The 23,041-nt window shown below is 40.9% G+C and overlaps 1 protein-coding gene across 9 annotated transcripts in view; it reads right to left on the bottom strand.

Annotated features, from left to right (window-relative positions):
• Positions 1–23,041, bottom strand: part of LOC133557515 (disabled homolog 2-interacting protein-like) — a 440,633-nt gene that overhangs the window by 252,196 nt on the left and 165,396 nt on the right. For 2 of the 9 annotated variants that reach the window (XM_061907999.1, XM_061908000.1), the window contains exon 1: positions 20,927–21,219. The exons of the other annotated variants lie outside the window; for them this stretch is intronic. In XM_061907999.1, coding sequence (XP_061763983.1) covers positions 20,927–21,050 — 124 coding nt within the window. In that variant the 5' untranslated portion in view covers positions 21,051–21,219. Of the gene's footprint in view, positions 1–20,926; positions 21,220–23,041 lie in introns of those variants that run through there. 9 annotated transcript variants of the gene reach the window in all.

Below are 23,041 nucleotides of genomic sequence, written 5' to 3'. Positions count from 1 at the left end.
TCTCACTATTATGTTAGATCCACTATGGCCTGGACTCTCACACTATTTTGTTAAATCCACTATGGACTGGACTCTCACTATTATGTTAGATCCACTATGGACTGGACTCTCACAAAATTATGTTAGAGCCACTATGGACTGGACTCTCACTATTATGTTAGATCCACTATGGACTGGACTCTCACACTATTATGTTAGATCCACTATGGACTGGACTCTCACTATTATGTTAGATCCACTATGGACTGGACTCTCACTATTATGTTAGATCCACTATGGACTGGACTCTCACACTATTATGTAAGATCCACTATGGACTGGACTCTCACTATTATGTTCTATCCACTATGGACTGGACTCTCACTATTATGTTAGATCCACTATGGACTGGACTCTCACTATTATGTTAGATCCACTATGGACTGGACTCTCACACTATTATGTTGGATCCACTATGGACTGGACTCTCACACTATTATGTTAGATCCACTATGGACTGGACTCTCACTATTACGTTAGATCCACTATGGACTGGACTCTCACACTATTATGTTAGATGCACTATGGACTGGACCTTCACTATTATGTTAGATCCACTATGGCCTGGACTCTCACTATTATGTTAGATCCAATATGGACTGGACTCTCACTATTATGTTAGATCCACTATGGACTGGACTCTCACTATTACGTTAGATCCACTATGGACTGGACTCTCACACTATTATGTTAGATCCACTAGGGACTGGACTCTCACTATTATGTTAGATCCACTATGGCCTGGACTCTCACACTATTTTGTTAAATCCACTATGGACTGGACTCTCACTATTATGTTAGATCCACTATGGACTGGACTCTCACAAAATTATGTTAGATCCACTATGGACTGGACTCTCACTATTATGTTAGATCCACTATGGACTGGACTCTCACACTATTATGTTAGATCCACTATGGACTGGACTCTCAATATTATGTTAGATCCACTATGGACTGGACTCTAACACTATTATGTTAGATCCACTATGGACTGGACTCTCAAACTATTATGTTAGATCCACTATGGACTGGACTCTCACTATTATGTCAGATCCACTATGGACTGGACTCTTACTATTATGTTAGATCCACTATGGACTGGACTTTCACACTATTATGTTAGATCCACTATGGACTGGACTCTCACACTATTATATTAGATCCACAATGGACTGGACTCTCACAAAATTATGTTAGATCCACTATGGACTGGACTCTCACAAAATTATGTTAGATCCACTATGGACTGGACTCTCACAAAATTATGTTAGATCCACTATGGACTGGACTCTCACAAAATTATGTTAGATCCACTATGGACTGGACTCTCACAAAATTATGTTAGATCCACTATGGTCTGGACTCTCACTACTATGTTAGATACACTATGGACTGGACTCACAATAATATGTCAGACCCACTCCACATCCATTGCATTCGGTCTCCCCTAGAGGGGGAGGGAGGGGTCACCCACATCTGCGGTCCTCTCCAAGGTTTCTCATAGTCATTCACATTGACATCCCACTGGGTTGAGTTTTTCCTTACCCTTATGTGGGCTATGAACCGTGAATGTCGTTGGAGCTTGTGCAGCCCTTTGAGACACTTGTGATTTAGGGCTATATAAATAAACATTGATTGATTTGTGGATTTGCGCCTTATATATGACAAATAGACCATTCATCGGCAGTCCGCCTTGTAGTCCGGTGTGCCCTCTGGTCCGGAAAATACAGTTCTTGAAACAAATCCTGTCATTTTAACATGTAATGTGAATGTAATTTTACTTGTCACTCTGGTCAGGACTCCATTGCAAAACAGTTTTTTTTAAATCTCAATGGGATTTAAAGTTAAAAGTTAAAGTACCGATGATTGTCACACACACACGAGGTGTGGCGAAATTATTTGACCCACCACCCTTGACCACCCCCTGGGAGGTGAGGGGAGCAGTGAGCAGCAGCGGTGGCCGCGCCCGGGAATAATTTTTGGTGATTTTACCCCCCATTTCCATCCCTTGATGCTGAGTGCCAAGCAGGGAGGTAACTAACGGCTCCCATTTTTATAGTCTTTGGTATGACTCGGCCGGGGTTCGAACTCACAACGCAGACACTTTAACCACTAGGCCACTGATTATGTGATAAATCAAGGTTGAATAGAAAAAAAGAATGAAAAGAACGATCATATTAGAACAGGGGTCTCAAACTCAATTTACTTGGGGGCCACTGGATGCAGGCCACGACAAAAGATTTCTCCAAAAATTTATTTTTAAATGTCTCTATTTTTACTTTCATGTGAGGCAATGCAAATTAAATAGAAAAACAACAACACATAACGGTTTGAATTGGTCCAGGTTGTCGGGGACTGTTATTCCTGACGGACAGGTGTCGCGGTGCGCCTGCAGCCAGGCACGTGAGAAAATCCTCGTCTCCATGGCAACGTCTCTGTCATTTTAACTCATTTGCCGCTTTTCCACTAATGCAGGGGTAGGCAACCCAGAACGTTGAAAGAGCCATTTTGGACCCAAATAACACAACCATTCATACAAAACTCGCGGGCTGCACTAACATTAAACTTTCATATTAAGGTGGGGGCTGCAAAATAACGTGGCCCGCGCGTCTGAGACCCCTGTATTAGAAGAATGACGAGGCAAAACACAATTAGACTCCTTCTGTCACAAAGGAGAAAACCGTGTCCTTGTGTAATCTAGCAGGGGAGCCCAGCTCTGGTCTCTACGGGAAGAAGTGGAGGATGTTTGCAGAGACAACTTTGTGTTTGTATAGAAGGCGAAATCCGCCGTTTCTTAGCGAAGGCACAGATGGCGTGACGCAGAGTCGCCGCGCTTCCAAAACTGTGCACTTTTCGCCGCCGTTCCTTGAAACACTTCTTCCTTCCTTGGCGTAATCCAAGTCCATATTGATGGATTAATGGGGGATTAGTTTGCACCTGTCCCCGTTATTGCAGTCGCGGTGGCGCGACATCCGGCCTGGTCTACCACCGTGGAACCGGGCTGAGAGGCCGGGACAGGAGGGAAGGACGCTCAGGCTGAAAGAAAGAAGATGGCTGGTGCTTTTTTTTGGTCATAGCTCAACTAGGACTAAGCACGATTTACCCTGACTCCCATTACTCACATCATGCAGAGCTTTTTAAAAAAAATAATCTATAGCAGGGGTCACAGACGTTATTTTGCGGCCCCCACCTTAATATGAGAGTTTAATGTTAGTGCGGCCCGCCAGTTTTATATGAATGTTGTGTGCGGAGCTGAAGGAATCCACCAATCACGGTGTGGTATTTGGCTCTCGAGGGCCAAACATTGACGTCACTTGTGTGATGCAAGCAGAGAAAACCCTCCCCCTCCCTCACTCTACCCTCCCTCTTGCTCCAGACGGAGACGATTTTTGTTATTTGGGTGCAAAATGGCTCTTTCAACATTCGGGGTTGCCTACCCCTGCATTAGTGGAAAAGCGGCAAATGAGTGAAAGCGACAGAGACGTTGCCATGGAGACGAGGGGTTTTCTAACGTGTTGTTATTTGGGTCCAAAATGGCTCTTTCAACATTCTGGGTTGCCTACCCATGCATTAGTGGAAAAGCGGCAAATGAGTGAAAGTGACAGAGACGTTGCCATGGAGACGAGGGTTTTCTAACGTGCCTGGCTGCAGTCAGACCGCAACACCTGTCCGTCAGTAATAACAGTCCCCGATAACCTGGACCAATTCAAACCGTTGTTTTGTTTATTTTTTCATTTAATTTGCATTGCCTCACATTTCATAATCCTCATTTTGTTCATTTATATTTTGATTTTATTTAGTGAGCTGGCGGGTAAAGTGTCTTGCCCAAGGACACAGGATGGCGGAAAGGGGGGGGATCGAACCTGGAACCCTCAAGTTGCCAACGGAGTCACGCCACTACAGTAAGTCTTTGCTGTCGTCCAGCATTCTGTTTTTGTTTACTGCAAAGTAAACAAAACAGGATGGCGGAAGGGGGGGATCGAACCTGGAACCCTCAAGTTGCCAAACGAGTCACGCCACTACAGTAAGTCTCTGCTGTCGTCCAGCATTCTGTTTGTGTACTGCAAATTAAACAAAACAGGATGGCGGAAGGGGGTGATCGAACCTGGAACCCTCAAGTTGCCAACCGAGTCACGCCACTACAGTAAGTCTTTGCTGTCGTCCAGCATTCTGTTTTTGTTTACTGCAAAGTAAACAAAACAGGATGGCGGAAGGAGGGGGATCGAACCTGGAACCCTAAAGTTGCCGACCGAGTCACGCCACCACAGTAAGTCTTTGCTGTCGTCCAGCATTCTGTTTATGTTTACTGCAAAGTAAACAAAACAGGATGGCGGAAGGAGGGGGATCAAACCTGGAACCCTCAAGTTGCCAACCGAGTCACGACACTACAGTAAGTCTTTGCTGTCGTCCAGCATTCTGTTTGTGTACTGCAAAGTAAACAAAACAGGATGGCGGGAGGGGGGGATCGAACCTGAATACTCAAGTTGCCGACCGAGTCACGCCACAACAGTAAGTCTTTGCTGTCGTCCAGCATTCTGTTTTTGTTTACTGCAAAGTAAACAAAACAGGATGGCGGAAGGGGGGGGGGGAATCGAACCTGGAACCCTGAAGTTGCCGACCGAGTCACGCCACCACAGTAAGTCTTTGCTGTCGTCCAGCATTCTGTTTGTGTACTTCAAAGCAAACAAAACAGGATGGCGGAAGGGGGGGGTCGAACCTGGAACCCTCAAGTTGCCGACCGAGTCACGCCACCACAGTAAGTCTTTGCTGTCGTCCAGCATTCTGTTTGTGTACTTCAAAGCAAACAAAACAGGATGGCGGAAGGGGGGGGTCGAACCTGGAACCCTCAAGTTGCCGACCGAGTCACGCCACCACAGTAAGTCTTTGCTGTCGTCCAGCATTCTGTTTTTATTTACTGCAAAGTAAACAAAACAGGATGGCGGAAGGGGGGGATCGAACTTGAACACTCAAGTTGCCGACCGAGTCACGCCACTACAGTAAGTCTTTGCTGTCGTCCAGCATTCTGTTTTTGTTTACTGCAAAGTAAAGTATATTCTGTTTTTGTTTACTGCAAAGTAAACAAAAACAGAATGCTGGATGACATTTGGCCCTTGAGGCAATATCAAATTAACATTAGAGCTGGCCCACCGGTACTATAAAGGCACTGCCTTTAGCGTTGTCTACAATATGTTGTCACGTCCGCTTTTCCTCTGTACAAACAGCGTGCCGGCCAAGTCACATGATATATGCGACTTGTACACACACTTAAGTGAATGCCAAGCATACTTGCTCAACAGCATTACAGGTCAGACTGAGGGTGGCCGTATAAACCACTTTAACACCGTTACAAATATGCGCCACACTGTGAACCCACACCATACAAGGATGACTAACACATTTCGGGAGAACATCCGCACCGTAACACAACATAAACACAACAGGACAAATACCCAGAACCCCTTGCAGCACTGACTACCACCAAAACCCGCCCCCCACAACCAACCCCACCCATCTCGTTATTATTTTATTTCAAGATTTATTAGCCTGTGGAAAAATGTAATGTTGATATAAAAAAAAGGCATTAAATGTTTGATTTAAATTGCATTTATTTGACCATTTATTGTTTTTGCGTTTGTTTTTTGAATGTTGATTTTGCACTACTAAGTTATATAATTATTGCTTGTTCCATATTCATTGTTCAAGCAAATCAGTGTAGCAAACTTAACAATAATTAACAATTTAGTCATGCACTTTCTCTTGTTACTTCAAGGCTTGAATGTTTGATTCATTCATTATTATTTTATTTTCAAATCTATTATTGGCCTGTGGACAAAGTTTATTTTGATATTTACCTCTGAAGGCTGCAAATAGAAAAGAGGCACTCAATTTTTATTTAAATTGTATTTGATATGCCATTGATATTTTTTTTATTATTATTATTACTGCTCCGGTTTTGATTTTACTCGCCTTCAAAAAACCCCTGTGCAAAGTTTCCTAAAAAATTTCATTTTTGCCTCTTTCAGCTATAATTTGACCCCCTTAAAATGCTTCAAAGTGCAAGTTAAAGCTCTACTATGCAAACCGAAAGCCATTTATCAACAACATCCAGAAACGCCGATCTGTAATTTGACCTCCTTAACATGCTTCAAAACTCACCAAATTTTACACACACATCAGGACTGGCGAAAATTGCCATCTGATAAAAAACCAAACCCAAAAATTTAAAATTGCGCTGTAGCGCCCCCTAGAAAAAACACAGATAAAACTGCTCGTAAATTCTGTTAGAAATGTCGTAGATACATGAAACAAAAACCTCTATGCAGGTCTGACTAAAACCAACGCTTCTTGTTATTATTTGAAACTTGATTTTGCATGTTACTATAAAGTTATATAAGCCTTGCTTGTTCAATATTCAATGCAAAACTTGGATCTCTATTAAAAGGTTCATTTGTTCAACCCTTGGCACACGGCTTTGTTCAGTTTAAATATTTGGCCTACTCTGTATTTGACTTTGACACCCCTGTCCTAGAGCATTCAAAGTTCCTTTCAATGGAACTAAGGGGCCAAGCCCAACTCCTAAAAATACCCAACCCCACACCATAATTCCTCCTCCACCAAATTCCACCCTCGGCAAAATGCAATCCGAAATGTAGCTTTCTCCTGGCAACCTCCAAACCAAGACTGGTCCATCGGATTGCCAGATGGAAAAGTCCAGTGGCGACATGCTTTACACCACTGCATCCCACGCATTGGACTTGGTGATGTATGGCTTAGATACAGCTGGACGGCCATGGAAACCCATTCCATGAAGCTCTCTGCGTACTGCACGTGGGCTAATTGGAATGTCACATGAAGTTTGGACTGCGCAGACAATCTTTGAACTATGCACTGACCCCTCTCTGTCAGTTTACGCAGCCTACCACTCGGTGGCTGAGTTGCTGTTGTTCCCAAATTCTTCACTTTCCTTGTAATAGTCGACTTTGTAATATTTAGGAGCGAGGACATTTCACGACCGGATTTGTCGCACAGGCGGCATCATATGACAGTTCCACGCTGGAAATCACAAATGTTTGTAGAAACAGTCTCCATGCCTAAGTGCTTGATTTTATACAAGTGATTAGGACACCTGATTCTCATCATTTGGATGGGTGGCCAAATACTTTTGGCAATAAAGCGGATGACGGCGAGATGTAATCACAGCCCACGCAGACAGGAACTACACTCGGATAAAAAAAAAAAAACAGGTATCTATGGTGAGATAGCGACATAGAAATACTTGAGGTGAATACTCTGGTTGAAAGCAGGACTATTGTTCCAGCAGCTTCAAAAACAAGCACGCCTGGACAGGACTGGACTCGCCGTCTCTTGCCCGATGTCGTGTTTTGCTATGCAAATATCCCAACCCTGGCGAGAGAAGGGGAAGTAGAGCCAGCTGATACGAGACTTTCCATCCACACACAAACACACACACACACACACACACACACACACACACACACGAACAACAACACATGATCTCATGCAGCCGTCACAGCAACAATGTGCAAGTCAAGAGGTGCCTAGAGCTTTTTCAACCGCTGTGCCACTGCACATACATACATGCATATATATACATATACATACATATGTACATATACGTACATAAATATGTATACATGTACAGATACAACACATACATACATATATACACATATACATAAATATATATATACATGCATATACATACATACACATATACATAAATATATATACATATATATGCATATACATATACACATACATATATATACATACATATGCACACATGTATAAATATATATATGTATATATACACACACACATATATATACCTACATATGCACACATGTATAAATATATATATATATATATACACACACATATATGTATATATACATATATATGTATATATATACATATACATATATGTATATATATATATATACATATACACACATATATATATATATACATATATATATATATATACATATTCATATATATACACATATGTACGTATATATACATATAGTATATTTATACATATGTATACACACACATACACACACACATATATCAATCAATCAATCAATCAATGTTTACTTATATAGCCCTAAATCACTAGTGTCTCAAAGGGCTGCACAAACCACCACGACATTCTCGGTAGGCCCACATAAGGGCAAGGAAAACTCACACCCAGTGGGACATTGGTGACAATAATGACCCAGTGGGACGTCGGTGACAATGATGACTATGAGAACCTTAGAGAGGAGGAAAGCAATGGATGTCGAGCGGATCTAACATGATACTGTGAAAGTTCAATCAACAATGGATACACCACAGTCGCGAGAGTCCAGTCCAAAGAGGATCCAAGACACAGCAGCGAGAGTCCCGTTCACAGCGGAGCCAGCAGGAAACCATCCCAAGCGTAGGCGGACCAGCAGCGCAGAGATGTCCCCAGCCGATACACAGGCGAGCAGTACATGGCCACCGGATCGGACCGGACCCCCTCCACACGGGAGAGTGGGACATAGAAGAAAAAGAAAAGAAACGGCAGATCAACTGGTCTAAAAAGGGAGTCTATTTAAAGGCTAGAGTATACAAATGAGTTTTAAGGTGAGACTTAAATGCTTCTACTGAGGTGGCATCGCGAACTGTTACCGGGAGGGTATTCCAGAGTACTGGAGCCCGAACGGAAAATGCTCTATAGCCCGCAGACTTTTTTTGGGCTTTGGGAATCACTAATAAGCCGGAGTCCTTTGAACGCAGATTTCTTGCCGGGACATATGGTACAATACAATCGGCAAGATAGGATGGAGCTAGACCGTGTAGTATTTTATACGTAAGTAGTAAAACCTTAAAGTCACATCTTAAGTGCACAGGAAGCCAGTGCAGGTGAGCCAGTACAGGCGTAATGTGATCAAACTTTCTTGTTCTTGTCAAAAGTCTAGCAGCCGCATTTTGTACCAACTGTAATCTTTTAATGCTAGACATGGGGAGACCCGAAAATAATACGTTACAGTAGTCGAGGCGAGACGTAACAAACGCATGGATAATGATCTCAGCGTCGTTAGTGGACAAAATGGAGCGAATTTTAGCGATGTTACGGAGATGAAAGAAGGCCGTTTTAGTAACGCTTTTAATGTGTGCCTCAAAGGAGAGAGTTGGGTCGAAGATAATACCCAGATTCTTTACCGTGTCGCCTTGTTTAATTGTTTGGTTGTCAAATGTTAGAGTTGTATTATTAAATAGAGTTTGGTGTCTAGCAGGACCGATAATCAGCATTTCCGTTTTTTTGGCGTTGAGTTGCAAAAAGTTAGCGGACATCCATTGTTTAATTTCATTAAGACACGCCTCCAGCTGACTACAATCCGGCGTGTTGGTCAGCTTTAGGGGCATGTAGAGTTGGGTGTCATCAGCATAACAGTGAAAGCTAATACCGTATTTGCGTATGATGTCACCTAGCGGCAGCATGTAGATGCTGAAGAGTGCAGGGCCAAGGACCGAACCCTGGGGAACTCCACACGTTACCTTAACGTAGTCCGAGGTCACATTGTTATGGGAGACACACTGCATCCTATCAGTAAGATAAGAGTTAAACCAAGACAGGGCTAAGTCTGACATACCAATTCGTGTTTTGATACGTTCTAATAAAATATTATGATCGACGGTATCGAAAGCAGCGCTAAGATCGAGGAGCAGCAACATAGATGACGCATCAGAATCCATCGTTAGCAATAGATCATTAGTCATTTTTGCGAGGGCTGTCTCCGTGGAGTGATTTGCCCTGAAACCGGATTGAAAGGTTTCACATAGATTGTTAGACGCTAAGTGTTCATTTAACTGCTCCGCAACAATTTTTTCAAGGATTTTTGAAATAAAGGGAAGGTGAGACACCGGTCGGTAATTTACCATGAGGTCAGGATCGAGGTTAGGTCTTTTAAGAAGAGGACGAATAACCGCTTTTTTGAATGCTAGGGGAACAGTGCCCGAGGAGAGTGATAAGTTTATAATATTTAGCACTATATATATATATATATATATATATACATATATATATATATATATATATATACATATATATATATACTGTATATATATATATACATACATATACACATATATATATACATATTCATATATATATATACACACACATGTACGTATATATACATATAGTATATTTATACATATACACACACACACACATATATATATATATATACTGTATATATATACAATATATACATACATATATACAGTATACATATACATATATACATACATACATATATATATATATATATATATATATATATATATACAGCATACATACATTTACAGATATATATACACATACATATATATATATATACATACATATATATATACATACATACATACAAACATATATACATGCATACACACATATATACATACGTACACATATACATACATACATACACACATATATACATACATACATACATACAAACATATATACATGCATACACACATATATACATACGTACACATATACATACATACATACACACATATATACATACATACACAAATACATACATACATACATACATACATACATATATATGTAGGTGTGGGAAAAATCACAAGACTACTTCGTCTCTACAGAACTGTTTCATGAGGGGTTCCTCAATCATCAGATTCTCCTGATGATTGAGGGAACCCCTCATGAAACTAATATATATATATATATATATATATATATATATATATATATATATACTCACACATCTTCTACCGCTTGTCCCGTTCGGGGTCACGGGGAATGCTGGAGCCTATCTCAGCTGCATTCGGGCGGTAGGCGGTGTACACCCTGGACAAATCGCCAACTCATCGCAGGGCCAACAGAGATAGACAGACAACATTCACACACTACGGACCATTTAGTGTTGCCAATCAACCTATCCCCAGGTGCATGTCTTTGGCGTTGGAAGAAAGCCGGAGTACCAAAAGGGTCACAGGGAGAACATGCCAACTCCACAGTAAGTCTTTGCTGTCGTCCAGCATTCTGTTTTTCTTTGTTTGTTTTTCAACCCCAAATAAGTGAAATTACATAATCTCCCACGGCACACAAGACTGTACAGTATCTCACGGCACACTACTGCTTGAAAAACACAGATCTATTAAACATTTTGACCAAAGAACCAGCATTACATGTTATGTAAGTGTCTTAAATGTAGGGAAAAAAATGGTTATATGATATGACCTCTTTAAAGAACAGAGTCAAACAAAACATCTCGCCCTGGCAAGGTTGATGATCCCGCCCCCTCTTGTTGTGTTTGTGTGTCAAAGTGGCGTGCATGCGCTTGCTATTAGACGCGAACATCAAGGCAAAGTGTGTTAGCCCGTAAGATTCTCCGCACAGATGACCCCGACTTTTAAAGCGCCACTTTTGTTTTCCGTTTAAAAAAAAACAAAACAACAACACTAAGCAACAGCCTTCGACTTAATGTGTTAATAAATCAATACTCCGCTTCTTCTTTCACTTCATTTAAGCAGATAGACTTAATCTTATCACCCTAACCTTGCAGTCCGCGGTCTTTAAGTTGTGCTTACAGCCTCCACAGATTGACCTCACGGCGCCGTATGAGCCAGGGATATTCAACTGAATTGTTTTGAAAACCACATTTCCAGAAAGCTAAGGAACCCAGGGGCAAGACTTCTCTCTTGGCTATTCGTCTTATTGCGCATATTCCCGAGATTTTAAGAACTACCACAACGGCTGCGAAGGCGGGAGAAGGCTGCAGCAGAAAAGGGTGCCAGTCGTTTAGGACTCCACGCCACTGGACCCTGACTCGATCCTGTGCACCAGTCTCCCCACGCTAAACTAAGTCTCGCACATGCATCCTCCATAAAGGGATACACCCCTACCAGGAGGATCATCATATTCGTTCGAGCGATGATGATGATTCCTGAGAACCAGTGTTCTCCACAGTAGACATTTCATGGTCAATTCATTTTGTCAGAGTGCTGTTTTCAAGAATCTGATAAGGAATTTGAGTCTCTCACAAGTTTTTTTTTAACCGAGCCTGCCAGCCACCAGTTGAATAGCCCAAATGATAAACAAGAGAGGACCTGAGATTGAACCTTGAGGAATCAATCAATCAAAGTTTATTTATATCGTGTCCCAAAGGCAGTGCGTTTCCCACCTAGGCCTTGGGTGATCTCCGACTTCAATGATTACGTCTCAAAATACCATAATTGATGTCAACACATGACCATTGCTGGAGAAATACTACACATAAACAAATGTACACCCTACTGAGCATTGAAACACATCAACAGTGTACAAAAACGGGTTATTTTCTAGGCGCATTCAAAAATCAATTAAAAAATATACCGTACATTTCTCTGCTTGGCTTCTGCAAATGCCAGTCGATTAAAGTTTGATTCAAAGTACACACTTCTCACAAATGTAATAACTGCCCAGACCACAAGATGGCGACAAATACACATGGTACAATGTTAATTAAATGACAAGCAGGACGCACTTTAAGGTAAGTTAAAGTACCCATGATTGTCACACAAAAACACACAAGGTGTGGCGAAATTATTCTCTGCATTTGACCCATCACCCTCGATAACCCTCTGGGAGATGAGGGTTTAGTTTAGTTTAGTTTATTAAGGATCCCATTTAGTCTACACCGCAGTGGAGACTATTCTTCCTGGGGTCCAGGCAAAAAACATCACACAATCACAGAACAAAAGATTAAAAAGCAGTACAACATGATCCAATAATAAATTGTCATAATACAAAAATAGCAACAACAAAGAACCAAAAAAAACTAATCAATTTTGTTACATAATAATTTTCATACCAAAGATAAAAATAGCAATATAAAAATACATATACTGTATACATTTTTGCAAAAATAAAACAAAGAACCAATGGCCTAGGGTAGCAGTGAGCCTGGGAATCATTTTTGATGATTTAACCCCCCAATTCCAACCCTTGATGCTGAGTGCTAAGCAGGTAACTGTAACGTGTAATACTCTTCCATATCAGTAGGTGGCAGTCAGTAGCTAATTGCTTTGTCGATGTCGGAAACAGCGGGAGCCAATGCGCAGGTAAAAAGGTGTAAAAATGTGAGTGCCCCTAAGAAAAGACATTGAAGCTTAGGGAAGGCTATGCAGAACGAAACTACAAAGTAAACAAAACCAGAATGCTGGACGACAGCAAAGACTTACTGTGGAGCAAAGATGGCGTCCACAAAGTACATCCGAACATGACATGACGATTAACAATGTCCCCACAAAGAAGGATAAAAACAACTGAAATGTTCTCGATTGCTAAAACAAAGTAGGGAAATATCGCTTAACCTTCCTCTTGTGTTAGCTTTCTGTTACCATCTCTTATGTTAAAGGGTCGGTTTTGACCCATGTCTTAAATCAGCTGTAAAATACACTAAAAACAATGATCTATCATCCAATTTGTTTCTCATCTCTTGGTGACCTCGTTAGGCTTCCTTATCCTTGAAAATATTGGTTTTAATATTTTTGGTTTGGGCCATTGGGCCTTTTTTTGTCAGTATACCCCTCAATTTCAATTTTTAAAAATGGTAAAACGAACCTCAAGAGAATCATATACATTAAAAAAAAGGTTGTTGTGTTACCTAACGATTACTAAAGGGTATTAGAACACGTCTCTTAAATAAATGTGTTTTATTTATTTTTTCATTTTAAGAATTTTAACTATAGTAACATCTATGGTGTTACGGGTCAATGTCGACCCATATGTATTTACTTCAAGAAAAAGGCTAAAAATTATTTTTTTCCGCAACAGAAATCCAACATCAAACAAACAACAACCAATCAAGCAAATGAAACCAAGAGAAATAGATTACTAGTTCCAAAACTAATAAAAAAACAAAATCAGAGTGGCAAAAAGTGACACTTTTAGTGTCCGTCTTTTGTTTGTTTTTGTACAAGATAACAAGGTAAAATGAGAATCCACTAAAGCTCACATGATTGGGAGAGGAACTGGCTGTCAGTGTGTTCAGTTTTGGCTCTTATCATTGCTTTATCATCTTATTTTTATAACCGGGTCGAAACCGACCCTAACAACACCAAGGGCATAATTTCTACCAGAGCATTTTATAATTTAGTGAAAAAAATTAAAAATGTTTATTTTGTTGACAAAGAGGTTCCTGACAAAGTCAAAAAGCTTTGATGCAAAAAAATAAATGTATGTGGTGTTTTTATGCATTTAAAAACTAAAATGGGTCGGTGCCGACCCTAACACAAGACGAAGGTTAAAGAAAACTTTAGACTTAGACAAACTTCAAAGATCCGCAAGGGAAATTGTTCAACACAGTAGCTCAGGTATAAATGGATTAAATATAGCAATATAAAATATAACATATATGCGAATATATACTTAATATGTGTACAGTATATTATATATACACAGATATATTATGTACATAATATATATACCAATGACCATGTACAATATTACAATATATGTGGCAGCCGCAGCATAAAATCCAACAGAAAATAAACATTAAAAACAAAGAGAAGTAGCTGACATAGAAGGTGTCAGGTAATAGGCAGATATCATATATAAAATACCAAAACAAGAGAAAAAGCCACCAAAATAGGAGCACAAGACAAGAACTAAAACACTACAGACAAGAAAACACTAAAAAACTCCAAATAGGTCAGGTGGTGACAGTACTTTGAAACAAGAGCTATATTATGCTTTAAAGTCAAACCCAACAATTGCCACAATTACTTTTTACCGTCAACTGAGTTTCGTTATTCAATCATTTCTTTCAGTGGTGTGCCTTTGGATATTTTCAACGCAGAAAAGCCGTGCCTTGGCTCAAAAAAGGTTGAAAAACACTGGTCTATACAACAAGAGCACTCTTGTGTTTTTTAGAAATTTGCTGCAAAAAACCGACTAGCGTCAACGTGCTAATAACCACGCCAAACTGTCAACCCAGTTTTTTTTTTTTTTTAGGGAATACTGACTGTTCCTGTAAAGAAACAAAGTTCAATGCTTGAGATTGTTGCAGGATAATTCAATCCACGCCGCAATGAGCTCCACACTGCAAAAAGTCAGTGTTCAAAAACAAAAAAAAAAAAGAAAAAATAGGGGTATTTTACTTGAACTAAGCAATAGAACAAGAAAGATTGGCTTGTCAAGACTTTCCGAAACAAGTAAAATGAGCTAACCTCAATGAACCCAAAAATACCTTAAAATAATACTATATGAGTACGTATTTTTGATTTTTTAAATTGAAAATAAAACAGCAAACTTACCTGTTTTAATGAGACACAATTGTGTCAAAGTCAGGATTTTTTTTTTTTTTACATACTTGAAATAAGAAATGATTACTTTAAAAAAGTAGTTTTATACCTGTGAGTGTTGATGACACAGCTTTGCAACACCTGATATTCTAGTTTCAAGCATGTTTTACTCAACATAGGTCATAAAATCTCAGCAACAAGCTGAAATATCTTACTGAAATCATTTAGGACCAAAACCCTTAAAACAAGTAAAACACTCTAACATAAAATCTTATGTATGGCCGAGCAAGTCCCGGGAGGCCCGAAATGTCCATAACACACCCTGCCGGGTCCCACAAGAAGGGGGGATGAAAGTTGGAAAAATCAGCAAAAGTCACAAAAATGTTCAAAATACCTACCCAGGTTCGAGTCCCACAAATTGTCCAAAACACGCCCAGCAAAGTCCCACAGGAAGGTGGGGAGAAAAGTGAGAAAAGTCGGTAAAATGTTCAAAAATCCCACCCGGGTTTCAGTCAAACTCAAACTCGAACCTGGGTGGGTCTCGAACCTGGGTGGGACTCGAACCTGGGTGGGACTCGAACCTGGGTGGGTCTCGAACCTGGGTAGGTATTTTGAAAATTTTTGGAACTTTTGCCCACTTTTCTCACTTTTTTACTCCACTTCTCGTGGGACTTTGCTGGGTACGTTTTGGACGGCAGGACTGGAATCCGGGGATGTATTTTGGACACAATTGGGACTTTTTAACATTTTGGCCGCCTTTTCCCCTCTTCTTCCCCGCCTTCCTGTACACCATTCCTCGGTGTGTTTTGGACATTTGGAGAAAAATTGTTTCAAGCATGTTTTACTCAATATAGGTCATAAAATGTCGGAAACAAGCTGTAATATCTTACTGAGATCATTTAGGACCAAAACCCTTAAAACAAGTAAAACACTCTAACATAAAATCTTATGTATGGCCGAGCAAGTCCCGGGAGGCCCGAAATGTCCATAACACAACCTGCCGGGTCCCACAAGAAGGGGGGATGAAAGTTGGAAAAGTCAGCAAAAGTCACAAAAATTTTCAAAATACCTACCCAGGTTCGAGTCCCACAAATTGTCCAAAACACGCCCAGCAAAGTCCCACAGGAAGGTGGGGAGAAAAGTGAGAAAAGTCGGTAAAATGTTCAAAAATCCCACCCGGGTTTCAGTCAAACTCAAACTCGAACCTGGGTGGGTCTCGAACCTGGGTGGGACTCGAACCTGGGTGGGTCTCGAACCTGGGTAGGTATTTTGAAAATTTTTGGGACTTTTGCCCACTTTTCTCACTTTTTTACTCCACTTCTCGTGGGACTTTGCTGGGTACGTTTTGGACGGCAGGACTGGAATCCGGGGATGTATTTTGGACACAATTGGGACTTTTGAACATTTTGGCCGCCTTTTCCCCTCTTCTTCCCCGCCTTCCTGTACACCATTCCTCGGTGTGTTTTGGACATTTGGAGAAAAATAGTTTCAAGCATTTGTTACTCAATATAGGTCATAAAATGTCGGAAACAAGCTGTAATATCTTACTGAGATCATTTAGGACCAAAACCCTTAAAACAAGTAAAACACTCGAACATAAAATCTTATGTATGGCCGCGCAAGTCCCGGGAGGCCCGAAATGTCCATAACACACCCTGCAGGGTCCCACAGGAAGGGGGGATGAAAGTTGGAAAAGTCAGCAAAAGTCACAAAAATATTCAAAATACCTACCCATGTTCGGGTCCCACACATTGTCCAAAACACGCCCAGCAAAGTCCCACAGGAAGACAGGGAGAAAAGTGAGAAAAGTCGGTAAAATGTTCAAAAATCCCACCCGGGTTTCAGGCAAACTCAAACTCGAACCTGGGTGGGACTCAAACCTGGGTGGGACTCGAACCCGGATAGGTATTTTGAAAATTTTTGGGACTTTTGCCCACTTTTCTCACTTTTTTACTCCACTTCCCGTGGGACTTTGCTGGGTGCGCGTTGGACGGCGGGACCGGTGGGACTGGAATCCGGGGAGGTATTTTGGACACAATTGGGACTTTTGAACATGTTGGCCGTCTTTTCCCCTCTTCTTCCCCGCCTTCCTGTACACCATTCCTCAGTGTGTTTTGGACATTTGGAGGAAAATTGTTTCAAGCATGTGTTATTCAATAAAGGTCATAAAATCTCAGCAACAAGCGGAAATATCTTACTGAGATCAGTTAGGACCAAAACCCTTAAAACAAGTAAAACACTTGAACATAAAATCTTATGTATGGCCATGCAAGTCCCGGGAGGCCCGAAATGTCCATAACACACCCTACAGGGTCCCACAAGAAAGGGGGATGAAAGTTGGAAAAGTCAGCAAAAGTCACAAAAATTTTCAAAATACCTACCCAGGTTCGAGTCCCACAAATTGTCCAAAACACGCCCAGCAAAGTCCCACAGGAAGGTGGGGAGAAAAGTGAGAAAGGTCGGTAAAATGTTCAAAAATCCCACCCGGGTTTCAGTCAAACTCAAACTCGAACCTGGGTGGGACTCGAACCTGGGTGGGACTCGAACCTGGGTTGGTATTTTGAAAATTTTGGGGACTTTTGCCCACTTTTCTCACTTTTTTACTCCACTTCTCGTGGGACTTTGCTGGGTACGTTTTGGACGGCAGGACTGGAATCCGGGGATGTATTTTGGACACAATTGGGACTTTTGAACATTTTGGCCGCCTTTTCCCCTCTTCTTCCCCGCCTTACTGTACACCATTCCTCGGTGTGTTTTGGACATTTGGAGAAAAATAGTTTCAAGCATGTTTTACTCAATATAGGTCATAAAATGTCGGAAACAAGCTGTAATATCTTACTGAGATCATTTAGGACCAAAACCCTTAAAACAAGTAAAACACTCTAACATAAAATCTTATGTATGGCCGAGCAAGTCCCGGGAGGCCCGAAATGTCCATAACACACCCTGCCGGGTCCCACAAGAAGGGGGGATGAAAGTTGCAAAAGTCAGCAAAAGTCACAAAAATGTTCAAAATACCTACCCAGGTTCGAGTCCCACAAATTGTCCAAAACACGCCCAGCAAAGTTCCACGGGAAGACGGGGAGAAAAGTGAGAAAAGTCGGTAAAATGTTAAAAAATCCCACCCGTGTTTCAGTCAAACTCAAACTCGAACCTGGGTGGGACTCGAACCTGGGTGGGACTCGAACCTGGGTTGGTATTTTGAAAATTTTGGGGACTTTTGCCCACTTTTCTCACTTTTTTACTCCACTTCTCGTGGGTTTTTGCTGGGTACGTTTTGGACGGCAGGACTGGAATCCGGGGATGTATTTTGGACACAATTGGGACTTTTGAACATTTTGGCCGCCTTTTCCCCTCTTCTTCCCCGCCTTACTGTACACCATTCCTCGGTGTGTTTTGGACATTTGGAGAAAAATAGTTTCAAGCATGTTTTACTCAATATAGGTCATAAAATGTCGGAAACAAGCTGTAATATCTTACTGAGATCATTTAGGACCAAAACCCTTAAAACAAGTAAAACACTCTAACATAAAATCTTATGTATGGCCGAGCAAGTCCCGGGAGGCCCGAAATGTCCATAACACACCCTGCCGGGTCCCACAAGAAGGGGGGATGAAAGTTGGAAAAGTCAGCAAAAGTCACAAAAATGTTCAAAATACCTACCCAGGTTCGAGTCCCACAAATTGTCCAAAACACGCCCAGCAAAGTTCCACGGGAAGACGGGGAGAAAAGTGAGAAAAGTCGGTAAAATGTTAAAAAATCCCACCCGGGTTTCAGTCAAACTCAAACTTGAACCTGGGTGGGTCTCGAACCTGGGTGGGACTCGAGCCTGGGTAGGTATTTTGAAAATTTTTGGGACTTTTGCCCACTTTTCTCACTTTTTTACTCCACTTCTCGTGGGACTTTGCTGGGTACGTTTTGGATGGCAGGACTGGAATCCGGGGATGTATTTTGGACACAATTGGGACTTTTGAACATTTTGGCCGCCTTTTCCCCTCTTCTTCCCCGCCTTACTGTACACCATTCCTCGGTGTGTTTTGGACATTTGGAGAAAAATAGTTCCAACCATGTTTTACTCAATATAGGTCATAAAATGTCGGAAACAAGCTGTAATATCTTACTGAGATCATTTAGATCAGGGGTCACCAACGCGGTGTCCGCGGGCACCAGGTCGCCCGTAAGGACAAGATGAGTAGCCCGCTGGTCTGTTCTAAAAATAGCTCAAATAGCAGCACTTACCAGTGACCTGCCTCTATTTTTATAAATTGTATTTATTTACTAGCAAGCTGGTCTGGCTTTGCTCGACATTTTTAATTCTAAGAGAGACAAAACTCAAATAGAATTTGAAAATCCAAGAAAATATTTTAAAAACTTGGTCTTCACTTGTTTAAATAAATTCATTTTTTTTTTTTACTTTGCTTCTTATAACTTTCAGAAAGACAATTTTAGAGAAAAAATACAACCTTAAAAATGATTTTAGGATTTTTAAACACATATATCATTTTATGTTTTAAATTCCTTCCCCTTCTTTCCTGACAATTTAAATCAATGTTCAAGTATTTAAAAAAAATAAAGAATAATAAATAAATTTTAATTTAATTCTTCATTATAGGTTCTGTTTTTTCGACAAAGAATATTTGAAATATTTCTTCAAACTTATTATGATTAAAATTCAAAACAATTATTCTGGCAAATCTAGAAAATCTGTAGAACCAAATTTAAATCTTATTTAAAAGTCTTTTAAATATATTTTAAAATTTTTGTTCTGGAAAATCTAGAAGAAATGATGATTTGTCTTTGTTAGAAATATAGCTTGGTCCAATTTGTTATATATTCTAACAAAGTGCAGATTGGATTTTAACCTTTTTAAAACATGTCATCACAATTATAAAATTAATCTTAATCAGGAAAAATTACTAACGATGTTCCATACATTTTTATTTTTTTTATTTTTAAACAGATACGAATCAGCTAGTTTTTCCTCTTCATTTTTTTCGGCTGAATTTTGAATTTTAAAGAGTCGAAATTGAAGATAAACTATGCTTCAAAATTTAATTTTCTTTTTTTTTCGTGTTTTCTCCTCTTTTAAACTGTTCAATTAAGTGTTTTTTTCATCATTTATTCTCTACAAAAAACCTTCTGTAAAAGGGAAAAAAATTTACGACGGAATGACGGACAGAAATACTCGTTTTTTTTATGTATATAAATTTATTTATTAAAAGGTAAATTGAGCAAATTGGCTATTTCTGGCAATTTATTTAAGTGTGTATCAAACTGGTAGCCCTTTGCATTAATCAGTACCCAAGAAGTAGCTCTTGGTTTCAAAAAGGTTGGTGACCCCTGATTTAGGACCAAAACCTTAAGACAAGTAAAACACTAACATTGAATCTGCTTAGTGAGAAAAACTATCTTATCAGACGGAAAATAAGCAAATATCAGCCTTATTTGAGATATTTAATCTTACTTAGAGTTCAGTTTTTGCAGTGCAGCTTCCCCGGAAGCTGTAGAACCAGGCTGCGAGACCCCCACCCCACATTTGGCACTGCAGTTAGTTGAATTTGTTTATTACCCCTGCTGGCGGCCGGCCTGGTGCGACTGCGAGAGCGGCTGCGCTGACGCTGCAGTCGGGACTTGCCCAGGAATCTGTAGTAGTACGACGGTCTCCCGGACCCCTTCCTAGTGATCCCAGCCATCCTGCCCGCACGGAGGACAATCCGGTCCTTTTTCAGTCAAAAGCCCGGCAAAGTCCTAATGAGAGTCCTCCTGGAAACTCCTTCATTGTCCGAACATTCCGCAGGGCAGAGACGAGGAGATTTGAGTCTTCCCGAACATGCACTTCTCAGTTTCTGTGTCCTGTCCCCCGGCTCCACCTTTAAACACACCCCCTCCAAAGTTTCCCACAGCCAGATCCCAGAGGCACTGTGTCCGGAGTACTGCGGGAGCACGCATCCGGACTGGCAGGAAAGCTGTTCCTGTTAACAGTGGCAGGCGGATTCGGAGGAATTTCATTGGGTGGACGCAAAGCCAGTGTCTCCTGGTTCTTAGGACACAGAAAGATCCCATTGTGGCGCAGTAGAGTGCATGCAAAACCACGGTCCCAGTGTGTGTTTAATACAGAGGAAGAGACTACGCAGCATAGATAAGGCTTCAAACGGGCAGATAGTCATGCTCATAAGTTGACATACCCTGGAAGAATATATGATTTCCTTGCCATTCTTCAGAGAATATGAATTATAACACAAAAAAACCTTCCTTCCACTCATGCTTAATGGTTGTGTGACGCTATTTATTGGCAAACAACTGTGTTTACTCGAAAATGACAAAAGAAAGTACCCAAATGACCCTGATCAAAAGTTGACATACCCCAGTGACTTTGATCTGATAACATGCCCAAAAGGGCCTGCGATGAGGTAGCGACTTGTCCAGGGTGTACCCCGCCTTCCGCCCTGATTGTAGCTGAGATAGGCGCCAGCGCCCCCCGCGACCCCAAAAGGGAATAAGCGGTAGAAAATGGATGGATGGAACATGCCCAAAAGTTGACACAAACAGGATGGAAAGGCTAATCGAGGTTCCGATCCTCACCTGGGACCTGTTTCTTTGTACAAACCCCGTTTCCATATCAGTTGGGAAATTGTCTTAGATGTAAATATAAACGGAATACAATGATTTGCAAATCCTTTTCAACCCATATTCAGTTGAATGCACAACATGTTTGAAGTTCAAACTCATAAAATTTAATTTAAAAAAACAAAAAACAAAGTAGTTGGGAAAGGGCATGTTCACCACTGTGTTACATCACCTTTTCTTTTAACATTCAATAAACGTTTATGAACTGAGGAAACTAATTGTTGAAGCTTTGACAGTGGAATTCTTTCCCATTCTTGTTTTATGTAGAGCTTCAGTCGTTCAACAGTCCGGGGTCTCCGCTGTCGTATTTTACGCTTCAAAATGCGCCACACATATTTGATGGGAGACAGGTCTGGACTGCAGGTGGGCCAGGAAAGTACCCGCACTCTTTTTTTTACGAAGCCACGCTGTTGTAACACGTGCTGAATGTGGCTTGGCGTTGTCTTGCATATGTTGTTCCAAAAACTGTATGTACCTTTCAGCATTAATGTTGCCTTCACAGACGTGTAAGTTACCCATGCCTTGGGCACTAATGCACCCCCATACCATCACAGATGCTGGATTTTGAACTTTGCGTCGACAACAGTCTGGATGGTTTGCTTCCCCTTTGGTCCGGATTACACGATGTCGAATATTTCCCCAAAAAATTTAAAATGTGGACTCGTCAGACCACAGAACACTTTTCCACTTTGCATCAGTCCATCTTAGATGATCTCGGGCCCAGAGAAGCCGGCAGCGTTTCTGGATGTTGTTGATAAATGGCTTTTGCTTTGCATAGTAGAGCTTTAACTTGCACTTACAGATGTAGCGACCAACTGTATTTAGTGACAGTGGTTTTCTGTAATGTTCCTGAGCCCATGTGGTGATATCCTTTACAGATTGATGTCGGTTTTTGATACAGTGCGGTCTGAGGGATCGAAGGTCACGGCCATTCAATGTTGGTTTCCGGCCATGCCGCTTACGTGGAGTGATTTCTCCAGATTCTCTGAACCTTTTGATGATATTATGGAGCGTAGATGTTGAAATCCCTAAATGTCTTGCAATTGCACTTTGAGAA

This window comes from Nerophis ophidion, linkage group LG08 (genome assembly GCF_033978795.1).
Source record: "Nerophis ophidion isolate RoL-2023_Sa linkage group LG08, RoL_Noph_v1.0, whole genome shotgun sequence".
NCBI classification, from domain to species: Eukaryota; Metazoa; Chordata; class Actinopteri; order Syngnathiformes; family Syngnathidae; genus Nerophis; species Nerophis ophidion.
This window is presented reverse-complemented; position numbering and strand designations above follow the sequence as displayed.